This window comes from Belonocnema kinseyi, chromosome 5 (assembly GCF_010883055.1).
Source record: "Belonocnema kinseyi isolate 2016_QV_RU_SX_M_011 chromosome 5, B_treatae_v1, whole genome shotgun sequence".
NCBI classification, from domain to species: Eukaryota; Metazoa; Arthropoda; class Insecta; order Hymenoptera; family Cynipidae; genus Belonocnema; species Belonocnema kinseyi.
Window position 1 is genome coordinate 98,467,189 of NC_046661.1, and position 15,349 is coordinate 98,482,537.

Here is a 15,349-nt window from a genome sequence, read left to right on the forward strand (position 1 = left end):
AAGTTTTTTGCCAGGTATAATTTTTCCATAGTACGGAGCCTTTGCAATATTTTGCATTTTTTTAAACAGTCGATTCGGAATATGTCTACAGTTTCATGAATTTATTTTAAATAATGTTTTTTTTTCAGTTTCTTGAAATTAAATTAATATGTTTCATTTAGAAAATGAACAAAAACTTGCATCGCAACATATTTTTAAATATATGAGCACCATCGATTAATTTCTTGAATTTGTTTCGAAAGTCTATGCATTTGAATATTAATGCAAACGGAATTTTATTTAAACTTCTTATACATACTTAAAATTCGGTACATATTTAGCTGAAACTAGTGTGGGAAAATTCAATTTAAATTTTAAAACGCTTCAAATTCCTAACTTTTCAAATTAAAAATATTGCATTTTTAAAAGGAGAGATAAATTTTTAACCAAATAGTGAATAAAACGATTTTTCAACAAAAGACATTTATTCTCAACTAAATAGTTTAACTTTGAACTAAACATCAGTTTAAAAAAAAGTGGAATTGTTAAATTTTCAGTTAAAAAAATTAATCTTCCGCCAAAAAATAAATTTTCCATCAAAAAGATGAATTTTCAAACAAGAAGAATAACCCACCAAAAGATGATTTTTAAACAAAATATCTAAATCAACAAAATAATTGACTTTGCAACTAAAAAAAAACATATGTTTAAACAAATAGGTGAACTTTTAACTAAAAAAGTTCAATTTTTTACCAAAAATATAAATTTTCAACTGAAGTGATAAGTATTTAAATAAGATACTCAAATTTTCAAACAAAAAGATGAATTTTGAAAGAAGAAGATTAATTTTTAAACAAAAAGAATTATCCTCCACCAATGACGATTTTTAAACAAAAATACATTAACTAAAAAGGATCAGCTTTCCGCCAAAAGTGAAAATCTCAGATAAAAAAAAATAATTTTCTTGAACAAAAAGCTGAATTTTAAAGAAGAGTTTCACGATTTTTCAAAAAAGATCATTTTTCAACTAAAATTATGAATATTTAACTGGAATAGTTGAATTTTAAGCCAAAAAAATAAATTTTTCATTTAAAATGCTGAACCTTTAACAAATTTTTTTTTTACAAAAAGATGAATTTTCAATCTATAAGATTAATTTCTACGGAAAAATACAATTTTTCAACTAAAATGATGAATATTCAACTGAAATAGTCCAATTTTAAGCCAAAAAGATGAAATTTTCAATTAAAATGGTTAATCTTTAACAATTACAAATTTATTTTTAACTGAATTTAAGAATTTCATATGAGTTTTCAACCAAGGAAATTAATTTATACAAAAAAAAAGACAATTTTTCAACTAAAATTAAGAAAACTTGAATAGAATAGTTGAATTTTAAACCAAAAATAAGACATTTTTAATTAAAAATCCTGAATCTCCAACCAAAAGTTATTTTTTAACCAAAGACATGAATTGTCAACCAAGAAAATTAATTTATATCACAAAAGACAATTTTTTAACTAAAATTATGGACATTTAACTGGAAGTTGAATTTTAAACCAAAAGATGAAATTTTCAATAAAAATGTTGAATCTTCAACAAACCAAAATTAATTTTTAACTTAATTTAAGAATTTCAGATGAATTTTCAACCAAGGAAATTAATTTATACAAAAAAAGACAATTTTTCAACTAAAATAAAGAACATTTAACTGGAATAGTTGAATTTTTAACTAAAAAACGACAATTTTTCAATTAAAAATGCTGAACCTTCAACTGGAATAGTTGAATTTTAAATCAAAAAGACAAAAAAATTCAATTAAAATAATGAATCATCAACAAAAAATGAATTTTTACCTAAAAAGATAAATTTTCAACCAAGAAAATTAATTTCTACCAAAAAAGACAAATTTCCAACTAAAATTATAAACATTTAACTGGAATAGTTGAATGTTAAATCAAAAAATGAAATTTTCAATTAAAATTCTGAATATTCAACAAACTAAAATTAATTTTTAACTGAAATTAAGAATTTCAGATGAATTCTGAACCAAGAAGATTAATTTCTACAAAAAAGACAATTCCTCAATTACAAATGCTGAATCTTCAACTGGAATAGTTGAATTTTAAACCAAAAATAAGACACTTTTCATTAAAAATGCTGAATCTTCAACCAAAAATTATTTTTTAACCAAAGACATGAATTCTTAACCAAGAAAATTAATTTCTACAAAAAAAATGACAATTTTTCAATTAAAAATGCTGAACCTTCAACTGGAATAGTTGAATTTTAAATCAAAAAGACAAAAAAATTCAATTAAAATAATGAAAAAAATTTCTACCTAAAAAGATGAATTTTCAGCCAAGAAAATTAATTTCTACCAAAAAAGATAAATTTCAAACTAAAATTATAAACATTTAACTGGAATAGTTGAATTTTAAATCAAAAGATGAAATTTTCAATTAAAAGTTTGAATCTTCAACAAACTAAAATTAATTTTTAACTGAATTTCAGAATTTCAGATGAATTCTCAACCAAGAAGATTAATTTCTACAAAAAAAGAATTCTTTAATTAAAAATGCTGAATCATTAACTGGAATTGTTGAATTTTAAGCTAAAAATGAGACATTTTTCATATAAAATCCTGAATCTTTAACCAAAAATTATTTTTTAACCAAAGACATGAATTCTCAACCAAGATAATTAATGTCTACCAAAAAATAAGAATTTTCCACAAAATATTTAATTGGAGTAATATAATCGAACTTCACTTCGTTAAAAGCTGAGGGGAAAACAATGGCTCAACTATTTTTCAAATAAATTTATATGGAAAAAATTAGCTTTTACGAAGATATTAGAAAAAGAGGGAAAAAATGAATTGAATCCCATGCACTTGGTCCCTTGTTTTCCACTCAGCAACCTACAAAGTTAATTTAGCTGTCGATTTAAGTGAATATACCTAATAACACAAAAGTAAATCTAAAAAAAGTTTTTTTTTAAATCATCAGATCAACTTACCAGACAAAAGTGAACAGAAAACGGCACCGAAATCCCCACACTCACAACGAGCAAAACTGCCGGAACAGCGCTGAGATTGATGTTGCAAAATCCCATGATTCCAAGTAGTTGAAGAACAATTCCGGCAAGATAAAAAAGCACAAGCAAAACAGCTCGAAAATTCATCAGAAGAATCGAGATAATGATTGCAATCGATAGGCCTGCAGCTCCCAAAGCGTACGCCAAATAAGTCCTCAAGTCCATATACTGGTCCCAAAACTGGAATGGAATACCCCAGGGGAAATTTGGAATTCCAAGTTGCGTGTAATGCTGGCAGATCTGGCGCACCCTGAAAATCATCTCCGTAATTTTCTCCGTGTTCGTCAGTTTGTGCAGGTCAAACGGAATCTGCGCATACTTGATGTTCCCGCTTTTCGGTATCTTCAGTTCCGTGTCCGTACTGAAGGACCACGGATTGGGCTTGGGTCTGATGTTGGCTTGCGAGACCTCATAAGCAAGAGCATCATTCCCCACCCAGGCACTGAGATAAAAATAAAATCCCTGCTTATTAATTCGATCGCCAACCACCAGTTTCGCATAATCCACCCGTCGCTTGTCAATCGGATCCTGCGGATCGCCCGTCTGCACAATCAGCTTGTAAGCGAGAATCGCGTCATCACTCGCGTTACCATACCAGCATTCCGTGTCAAGTTTCCCCTGGGCTTTCTCCTTGTCAAACGTCGTCTGCAAATCCTTGAGCCAATTGGTGAAAAGAATCAGCCAAAAATTCGACTGACTGCCACCGCTGCTCGAACTAATCACATTCTTCACTTGCGAGAGCTTCTTGTAGTAATCATGCAACTCATCCTGCTTGGCGGCATAGTTGAATTCTCCCGTTACCGCGAACATATTGTAGAAGCCGAAATGATTCGACTGAGCGGTGAGAAAAGCGTGCTCGTCCGAGTTCTGGGGAACAATATCGGTGAGCTCGAGGCCATTCTTCACTTGCATCGCCTGCCAGACACAGACGACAACAATCATCCCGAGGAAGGACATTGCTACCATTTTGATCCAGCGTTTTGTGATGAAGGGCGCATAGTAATTCTTGACCCAGTAAGACAATGAGAAGCTGAGACAGTCGTCCTGGGAGCATCCAGTCAAGGTGTCGGCTTCCGTCGACTCGTCCGCATCGCCAATTACATTCCCACCCACCCAGAATTCATTCTGATCGTCTTGCGTCGTCAGGATCTGCGTGCAAGTTTCCACCCTGTCCGGCGGCATTGCCCTCGTCACCGCTTGCTTGGCCTTGCCACTGCAGGCCTGACTATTGTGGAATGTTCTTGCGCTCTCAACTTCCGCGGCACAGCAGCAAAATATATCGTGACGGCGAGAATGTCGTCGCTTGAGGTCGAGGCTGATCAGGAGTGGGAAGATGAGGAGGGTGACTGCGAGGCCAAGGAGATTGAGCATTCCTGCGTGCTGGGCGAATTCGCGGAGGGCTGGAATCGGGATCAGCCAGGAGGAGAAGAAGGCCGCACTCGAGCAGAGCCGAGTTAGAAAGACTTGAGGTCCTATTCGCTTGAGGATCATGCCCAACTGCTCTCGGCCAGGCATCCCAGTCATTGAGAGATCACTGTAGGAGTGGGTGACGAGGAAGATGTCGGAAACGGTGAGTACTATGTTGACGAAAGGTACTGTCTGGGTGATGACGACGTTGAATGGCGTCTGGGTAATGGCACACATCCCAACTGCTGAAAATTCCGCGACAAAGGCGAGCAGCACGCCGGCAACTCCAACTGTTGTCTGCGAACGGACAGCATCCTTGCGGTTGTAGAGTACCAATCCGACGTAAAGCAACTGTAAAAAGAGAAGTGATATTTAGAGCTTTGAGATGAGATTTCAGGATGACGATAATTTTTTTTAAACTTTCGTCTCCCGGCTTTTCCCTGGTTCTCGCGGTGAATATTCGTGATTACTACTCCCGGGTTATAAACAAAAATTAACTCTTTTTGTAAAAGCCACAGTTTTTCACATACGTATTCGTCTCATGGACAAAACAATTATTTAGTAATTTAATTATTTCTAAAAAGCTGTATTTTGTCGGCTTTGCCCCTCACTGGAGGGTAACGCCGACCCCACAACTTTTTATGATAATCAAAAGATTTAAAGATAGGAAAATATGATGGTTGGCTTCTGTGATATTTTATGTACTGGAAAAATTACCTTTAAACATAATCAGAGAAAAGAATAAGTTATTTTGAATAAAAATAGAGATAGCTGTAATATAACCTCTTATTCGTTGACATTCTACTAGAAACGGACTTTGAGTAATGTTTCTACCGTACCAATAGAAGAAACCTGCATACCGACCGAATTGAAAATAACAATATTCAATAGTTTCTTCCATGTAGCCCACAAGATAAGTGGCTTTCGACAAGTGTATCACTTGAGCACTTGTAAACTATTATTTTCGTCGGGCCTGCCCCTCTGGCCCAGTTATTTATGAGATTTAATATATTTTGGGACTCGAATTACGTCTATTTATTATAATAACATTGTGTGATATTGTTTTATCTGTCAAACTATCACATTTTTATACTGCAAGTATTGTCAATTCAAGTTGAAAACTTTATATTTCTGTCAGCAAATCTTCCATTCTTTCGTGGTAAAAAAATGTTTTCTGTATAATTTTTCTGTTACAACGTTAATTTTCAAGATTTTAGTAATTAAAACTATCTCTATAGTAAAATATATTTATTTAATGCAAAGTAGAACTCAAATTGTTAAATAATAGCGATGCTATAAAAAAAGTCACCTTGCCCCACCGGTTGCCCCCCCCCCCCATATTTAAGGAACTTGTAGATTTACAAAAATCAGAATGAAATAGATGCGTATTTGTGTTTTCTTTAAAATATTTTTTTATTGAGCCATTTTAAAGTTATAACATTTTTTTTTTTAAAAAAAGGTTTTAAACGCTGAATATCTCGGAATATATGCATTACAGGGAAAAAAACTCTCGGGACAAAAATGTTTTGGTTTTACAAGTAGAATAAGTATTTGTGAAGAAAACATAATTATTGGAATTTTTTTACTTTATACCGTTTTTAAAATTAATTCTGAATTTTGTAAATCTACAAGCTCCTTCAAAAATTACACTTGTTTTTTTAGAAGCAAAAAATGGAAAGAAATATATTGTTCTTTACTATGAAAAGCTTCTGTTTTTTTTTTAGAATCTGTTTCCAGCCAAAAGTGGAATTTTTCTATTTTCAGTTGAAAAACTTAATTTCCCACACAAAAATAAATAACTTTCCAACCAAAAATTGGAATTGTTAAATTTTCAATTGAAAATTAATTTTCCACGCGAAACAAAATATTTTTAACCAAAATAATACATTTTTAAGTAAAATGATGAATCTTCAATTAAAATTATTAATTTTTAACTGGAATCGTTGAATTTTTTACCAAAACGACGAATTTTCAACGAAAAAGCATAATTTTTACAAAAAATTGTATTATAATTTGAATTTGAATCAGAGATTTACAAAACTAGTATGAATTTGTGTTTAAATTGTATTCTTTATTATGAAAAGAATTCAAAATTAAATAATTGAAAATTAAAACTTTTTTAATTTGAATAATTTTAATTTGAAAATTGTGATAATCAAATTTTTGTATGCGCAAACCATAAAAAATTTTAAGTATTTGAAGTAAATTTAAATCGCTTGAAAATTAATCATTTTTAACTTGCTAATTATATTTTTTCAATATTCAACTAATACAATTTTGATTGCAAAATTAAAACTTATGAAAGGGAAAAATTAAAAATTTAGCATTCATCAGCAAAATTCAGAACTCTATTGAAAATTACCGAAATTATCTATTTACTAATGTATCAATGTCACTAATTTCAGAATTTAATTTAGGTCTTTTTTTATTTTAAACTCAATTTTGAATGTTTTATTTTAAATATTCCTTTAGAATTATCTTTTATTCTAGAAATTTTCGAATCAAATATTTTTTCAATTTGAAATGATTCATTCGTTTAAATCTTCAACTAGAAATCAACCCATTTTAAGATCTTACATTAAAAATTAAAATAAATAATAACCAAAAAGATAAATTTCGAATAAAATACATGATTTCTCAACGAAATCTTTGCTATCAGTAAATAAAAAAAAAACAATTTCAACGAAATAGTTGAATTCTAGACAAAAAAAGATCAAGTCTCGACCAAAAATGGAATACTTGAATTTTAAACAAAAAAGCTGAATCTTTAACTCAAATTATCCAATTTTAACTGGAATAGCTAATTTTTTAATCAAAAAGATAAAATTTTTAAAAACAAAAATAATGTTCACCAAAGACAACGAATATTACAGAAAATAAGTGAATTTTCAATTAAAACCATAATTTATCAACCAACAATTGAATATTTAAATATTCATTAAAAAATGTATGGTAACCTAAAGAACTAAATTTTCAACTAAAAATATGTAATTTTAAATTGGAATAGTTGCATTTTCCGCTTAAAAAAAGAACTGATTTGCAACAAAAACAAAACTAAGTTTTAACAAATAGTTTCATTTTCAAAAAAGTGATGAATCTTTAACTGGAATAGTTGAATTTGAAGCCAAAAATATAAATTTTCAACTAAAATGATGGATCCTTAGCTAGGATAGCTAAAATTTAATTTTAAAAAATGAATTTTCAACTCAAATGATTAATTTACCCCAAAAAGTGCAAATTTTCAACTAAAAAAGATAATTTTCCAGCTAAATATTGAAGTTTAATTTTTAGTAAAAAAAATTTCCAACAAAAAAAACAATCCAATCTTTAATACAATAATTAAATTTTCAAATGGAATAGTTAAATTTCCAGTAAGATAAAAATTCAGCCAAAGAAAACATGAATTTTGAATTAAAATGATGAATCTTATTAATTTTTAACAAAAGAGTCTCAACCAAGTAATTAAATCTTTATTTAAAAAAGATGAATTCGGAACGAAAATATAGTAGTTCATGTATCAACCAAAAGAGATATAAATTTGTAATGAAAAACATTGGATTTCAACTAAAAGGAATGAATTTTTAACAAAATACATAAATTTTCCACCAGGTGCTTGAATTTTCAACTAAAATCCGTCAATTGTCAACCAAAACCACAATAGTTCAATTTTCAGTTAAAAAATTGATTTCAAACAATCGAAAACGAATTTTAAAAAAAGCTACTTTTACAAATGAAGAATCAATGTTCCTCAATTTACTATTGCAATTAAAAAAAAAAACATGAAGCAAGCTCTCGAAAAAATTCTCATACTTGTAAAAAAAAAAATGCCCTGACAATTTCAGGTATCTCGAGGTAGGGTAGACACCTAGAATAGTCCCAAGTAGATAATCCTAATAAAAAAAAAACATCTACTCACTATCATTGCACGACTGATGGCAACGCCTATGAATGACACTTCGGTGTACTTTTCCAGGATGTCGTTCAGCGTAATTGTGCTGAAAGCGAGGAAGTTGTACTCTTGTTTCATGTCCAGCTTAAACGGCTCCTGGACTTTCTTACTGAATGCACTCTGCCAGGCCTTCAGGATGACACCAGCTGTCGTCTTGTTCCAATTTTCTGCCATGCGCTTCACTTCTGGCCGGTCTTTCCAAAATTCCTCAAGTTCTTTCTCACTCATCAGCTGAACCACCGACTGTACCGCATCTGCCCTGGTGATGTGGCCAGTTTTATTACGACTGGCACCCCCAACTATCAGTTCCTCCGGCCAGTGGAGAAGATTCTCGGCAAAGCCATAACAACCGCCTGTCAAGTCTGCACCGATGTCTGGCTGCTGAAAGATTAAAAAAGAATATGTCGAGTTTTTCATTTGGGAAAGTTGTGCCTTCAGTTTTCAGGTCTGGGCTACAATAACTCTACCCTGGCGGATATGAATGAGTAAATTTGTTCCTTCGGATACCAACAAATTCGAGATTCCAAAAGGGATCAGCGTTATTAAACCATAATATAGTGTATGAGGAATATTTATGGGAAGAGTCAGCCATAAGGCAGTGAAGGTTGGGCCTTGGGGTGTGAATCCTGAGTATCTTTTCTCTCCTTTGGCTACAATGGAAAGGCCACGGGTCTCGCGGGGTGACACCCGCATGCCAGGGCAGTCTGAAGGCATCGGCGCGGCGAGGCCCACCCAACACGATTATGCTACGGCTTATGCACCCACCATTGACGTAGCAGCCAAGATATTTGATGATTCCAATTCGAGATATATCAATAAGAATGTCACACTTTTTGTCCTATCTTTTTTTTTCTTACCAAAAGTCTCCAGCTTTGAAACCCAAGACCCCTTTCAAGAAGAGATCCCCTTTTTCGGACCATTCCTGAAATTTCATGATATCTATTGTCCATTATAACCACACTGACTTTCTGGATGAATCATCAAATTTGATAATTGGGATTGTCAGAGATTGAAAGATTAGGAAAATCACTAATTAAATGTGAATTGGAAAGGAAGAAGCCTCTTTGTGTCAATGTGTATGGCCGCACGTGTAATTGTTAGGGCACGTACGCGTGTAACTTTTGATTGTGGACGAATGGCACGTAATGCAAAACGTGTCGAGATCGACATACTTTTTTTCGATTGGCAATCCGCTGCTCATCCGGGGATTTCTATTCAAATTCTGGAAAAAAATTCCATGACAATTTCAGGGTTTTTTTTCCAAGCATCTCAAGGTTTTTCCGGGTATAATTATTCATAGTACCAAATAGTTGAATTTCCAACTAAAAAAAGATCATTTTTCAAACAAACAGTTGAATTTTAAACATAAAAAGATCAGTTTTCAATAAAAAATGGAATAATTTAATTTTTAGCTACAAAAAGTTTTCCACAAAAAAATGCAATCAAGTTGTTTTATTATTAAACAAAAAGATCAATATTAAATAAAAATTGGGAATATTTAATTGGAATATTTGCATTTTCAACTAAAAAGATGCATTTTTAAACAAGAAGAGTAATATTCTACAAAAATATAACATTTTTAAATATATAGCTGAATTTTTAACTAAATTTACATTTAAAAAATTAATATAATTAAAATAAAAAAAATAAAAAAAATTAAAATAAATTAATATATATTAATATATTAAAATTAATAATTTCTACCAAAAAGGCGAATTTTCTAACAAATACATCAATTCTCAACTAAAAAAGATAAATTGATTACGAAAAAATTAATTGTTAAATTTTAGTATAAAAAAATAATGTTGAACCAAAGAAATTAATTTTCATCTAACATGATGAATTTTCAATTAAAATGATAATCTTCTAATGAAATGGTTGGATTTTAAACTAAAAACATTAAATTTCAACTAAACTTATGCATTTTTAACTAGAATAATAAAAACTTTTAATCAAGAAGATTCATTTCTACCAAAAAAGATAAATTTTCGATTAAAAAGATATCAAAATATAATTTTTCAACGAAAGAGATTTATTTTAAATTAAAATTATGATAATTTAACTTTAAACAAATAATTAAAATTTTTCCAAAAATGGAATATTTCAATTTTTAGGTAAAATAATTAATTTTCCATAAAAAAATTTCAACTAAAGTGATGAATTTTGTACTAAAATGCTAAATCTTCAACTGGAATAGATGGATATTACACAAAAACAATGAGTTTTGAACAAAAAGCAGTTTTATTTTCAACCAAAAACATGCATTTTTAACTAAAATATTTAAAATTTAACTGGAATAGTTGAATTTTGCACAAAATAAATTAATTTTTAACTCAGCTGACGAATTTTTAACTCGAATAATTGAATTTTCATCCAAAAAGTTTAATTTTCAGCGAAGAACATTAATTTCAACAACTGAATAGTTAAATTTTGAGTTAAAAAATTAATGTTAAATCAAAGAAATTAATGTTCAACTAATATGATGAATTTTCAATTAAAATGATAATCTTCAAATAGAATAGTTGGATTTTAATCTTAAAAGATTAATTAAAAAAAAGACAAATTTTCAATTAAAAATATCTCAAAGAATTGAAGTTAAATTTTTAATTGAAAAACTAATATTCAATAAAATAGATTAATTTTTAATTAAAATTATGAAATTGCCAAGTAGAATAGTTACATTTTCAGTTTAAAAAACATTAATATCCAGTCACAAAAAAAAGAATTATCAACCAATTAAGTCATTTCTCAACCAGAGATTTATTTTTAATTAAAATTATGATAATTTAACTTTTAAAAAAATAATTTAAAAAAAGTTTTAATTTTCAACTAAGTAATTCAATTTTCCAAAAATGGAACAGTTCAATTTTGAGGTAAAATAATTAATCATCCATATAAAAATTTCAACTAAAGTGATGAATTTTGAACTAAAATATGATCAATCTTCAACTGGAATAGATGAATAATAAAACAAAAACAATTAATTTTGAACAACAAGTAGTTTTATTTTCAACCAAAAAAATGAATTTTTAACTAAAATGATGAAAATTTAACTGGAATAGTTGAATTTTAAACCAAATAAATGAATTTTTAAGAAAATATATTTTTTTAACGAAAAACGGAGTAGTTAAATTTTAAGTTGAACAAAATAATGTTCAACGAGGATAGTTGCACATCAAGTTAAAATTGAATTATAAAATCTTCAACGTCGAAAAATTTATTTTTAATATAAAAAGTAAGTTTAACTTTCAACCAAGTAACTAAATTTCCGTTTTAAAACAGATAAATCCTGATCGAAAAATGTAATAATTGATATTTCAACCAAAAAAATTTTTTTTTATCAAAAACATTTGAATCCAACAAAAAAAAACTATTTTTTAAGAAGAGTTAAATTTTTTATTAAAAAAGATTTTTCATTTAAGAGGGGGGAAAATTGCAAACGGAATGTTGATTTTTTAAGCGAAAAGATCAATTTTCAACCAAGAAGATGAATTTTCTACCAAAAAAATCGAATTTCAAACAAAACAAATAAACTTTAAACCAGATACTTAAATGTTGAATTAAGAACGATCAATGTTCAACCAAAAATAGAAGTTACATTTTCAGTTAAAAACATTAATTTCAATAAAAAAAAGAATGAAGCAGGCTCTCGAAAAAGTTCCCTGAATTAAAAAAATTGCCCAACATTTCCAAGTTTTCCAGGTAGCGTAGATACCCTGTCATCAATGGCCACTGAGGCGACTTCGAGAATACAACCATTATTCTGTAGCAGTAATTGTCAAAGAAAGCTATTGCCGAAAATAAATTCAAGCTTTGAAGTAATTTAATACATCCTTAATTACTTTTTTTTAATGTCATTAGCATTTGTAGTTATGGGCCCTAAAAGCTAATCGAAAAAATTAAATTGACGGGAGGAGAACTATAAAGTAAAGGAACATGTTCCAGGATCCAAGCAATATCATAATTTTCCTGATCAGTCTATTTTATAGTCCAGCAGTAGCCAAATGGTAGATCGATTTTTTATTATCCTGATAACCTTTCGACTCTGCATTAATGAGGAGCCGATGGAAAATAGTTGAAAAGATAGCAATTCTTTGACAGGATCAGTTTGCAGCTACCGAAACTAGTTTTTAATTAATCATCCGGCAATTAAGCAGCTATAGGGCTCGGCAGGTTCATTATGAAGAACTTAAATCGCGAGATCCGACTGTTTCAGCATCCACTGGGGAATAACATAAAGTCATAAAGGCTACGGAGCAAAGTGAAGCCAGTGCAAAAAGAGAGAGCAGCAGGCAGAAGAAGGCATTAGAGAAAGATTATTATTACCCTAGGGCAAAAAGGTCCCAGCTGTTGGAAGCATGCTTTGATAACTTCATTCGCTGGATAGTAAATACGATGGCAATAGGCATTTGGCATAAATGGACAACAGGTGCAAACTAACGGTCGTGAAAAACAATGAAAATTCTCTCGCAATGCTTTTGATTTCAAGATCCGAGTGTGAGTATAACAGAAAAATCAAGATTGAATAATTGCTGTCGGCATAAAGAAAAGTGTCCACCATAATCGCTTTTTTAATCTCATTAGCCATCAGGATGCCACGAATGGACTTCCATTCCCGTCTGTTTCGTTTCTTTCTGACTCATCAGGGGCCATTATGGGAAACGGATCTCAAGGCCCTTTAGCTGACTTGATTGAAGCTAAAGTCTCAGTTCAAGCTAATGTCTTCAACTGAAGTTATAGGATCTAGAGGCAATTTTTAGTTTTGGGTAATCCGAATTATAAGAGTCTTTGCTGAGACTTGGGGGAAAATGATGTTACGAGTGATGGTCGACGTTTGTCATACTGAAGGATCAATGGAGAGTGATTTGTTTTAGAGGTGTCTCCTGAGGCAACAAGCAGGTATGAAGGGACCATACCATTAAGCGCAATTATCGCAAGTGGTCGGACGACGCAAATGGAAACTGTAAGATGAGAAGAAGAGAGAGGCTCGCGTACAACATAAATCGCGACTTTCAATTACGTAAAATTAATTGAGCCTTGATCATAATATATCCTTCATGGGACTGATACCAGACAATTCCCAGGTTTTTTCTAGGTATTTCAAAGTTCTATCCGGGTATAATTTTTGGCGAGTTTATTATGAATGTTTTCTTTTTTTTTTTAGTTTATAGGAATTCAATTAATATGAAAAGATATTCTTAAATATTTTAGCAGGATAGATTAAATAAATAATTAAGGAAAAGTAGAAACATAAATAATGATTTTTTGAATTTGTCTCGAAAGTTCATGAATTTGAATCATAATTCAAACGAATTTTTATTGTATCTACTTATACTTGAGAGTTAGGTAAAATAATGAGGGTATTATGTTAAATTCAGTTTAAACCGCTTCAAATTCCTAACTTTTCAAGAAGAAATTTGTTTTTTTTTTTTTTTTAATAGATTAATTTTTAATCAAATGCTTGCATTTTTATACGAAAAGTTTAATTTTCTACAAAAAATTACTATTCAGAAAAATAAATTATGTCTTAATCAAACAGTTGAATTTTCAGCTATAAAATGTCAATTTTTAAATAAATAGCTGCATTTTGAACTAAAAAAAATGAGTTTTCAACCAAAAACGAATTAATTAAATTTTCAGTTAAAAAACAATTATTTTTTCCACCAAGAAAAACCTTTTTTTTTAGAACAAATGTTATTTAACTTTTGACAAAGAAGTTTTATTTTCAACCGAAAAGATGAATTAATTACTTAAATGATTAATATTTAATTGCATTACTTAAATTTGTAAACAATAATATAAATTTTCAAACAAGAAGATTAATGTTTACCAAAGAAGACAATTTTTATAGAAAATACATGAATTTTAAATAAAAAAGATAAATTGTCAATCAACGATTGAATAGTCGAATTTTAAGTTGAAAATTCATGTTTAACCAGAATTAAATTTTCTACTAAAAGGATATAATTTGTAATTGAAATAGTTGCATTTTCAAGATAAAAAAAACTCATTTGGAACAAAAACGAAATAAATTTTCAAAAAAATATTACATTTTAAAAGAAAGTGATGAATTTTCAACGAAAAAGGTGAATCTTCAATTCAGAAGATTAATTTCTGCCAAAAAAATTCAAATTTTCAACTATTAAGATCATTTGTCAACCAAATATTTAAAAGTTATATTTCCCGTAAAAAAATTGATTTTCTTTAAAAAAAAATTTCAACAAAATATTTCAAGTTGTAACTGGAATATTTAAATTTTTTGTAGTAAAAAAAATGAATTATCAGCCAAAGAAAAAACGATTTTTCAACAAAATAGCTAATTTTTTAACTAAGGACATGAATTTTCAAATAAAATTATGAATCTTTAACAACAACAAATTAACTTTTAACAAAAAGTATCTCTCAAGCAAGTAATTAAATCTTTATCTAAAAAGAGGATTGCGGAACAAAAAGTTCAGCAAAAAGTAACCAAGGAAGATAAAAACTTTTAATGCAAAAAAATAATTAAAAAAAAATGGAGTTCAACCAAGAAGAACGAATTTCCAACAAAATACATGAATTTTTAACTAAAAACGTTTTCCAGGTGGGCCGTAAAAAAAAATTTTTTGAATTTTGATTATGGGTAGCACAAACTTTTTTTTACATATCAAAGTGAGTTTTCACGATATTTTCCAGATTTTGAAAATGATATCTTCAGTTAGCAGAAACTTCGTGAAGTTTAAAACTTAAAAAAGTGATTTTTTCGATATATTTTAATGTACGTTCATCATTAATTCATCGAATTATTTTTTTACTCCACAAATTCATTTATTTCGATGTAACAAAAAATTTGAAAAAAAGGGTATTGTAAAAGAAAATTCTGGCGATGAATGTAGTTACGTAGAATATAATTTTTATTTGAAAATCAAAGATTCGAAG

General features: G+C 29.4%; 1 protein-coding gene across 2 annotated transcripts in view; it reads right to left on the reverse strand.

Annotated features, from left to right (window-relative positions):
- Positions 1–15,349, reverse strand: part of LOC117173228 (protein patched) — a 53,484-nt gene that overhangs the window by 6,041 nt on the left and 32,094 nt on the right. For both annotated transcript variants that reach the window (XM_033361690.1, XM_033361689.1), the window contains exons 7-8: positions 8,399–8,812; positions 2,998–4,833 (exon numbers count right to left, since the gene is read on the reverse strand). In XM_033361690.1, the coding sequence (XP_033217581.1) occupies positions 2,998–4,833; positions 8,399–8,812 (2,250 nt within the window). The remainder of the gene's footprint in view (positions 1–2,997; positions 4,834–8,398; positions 8,813–15,349) is intronic.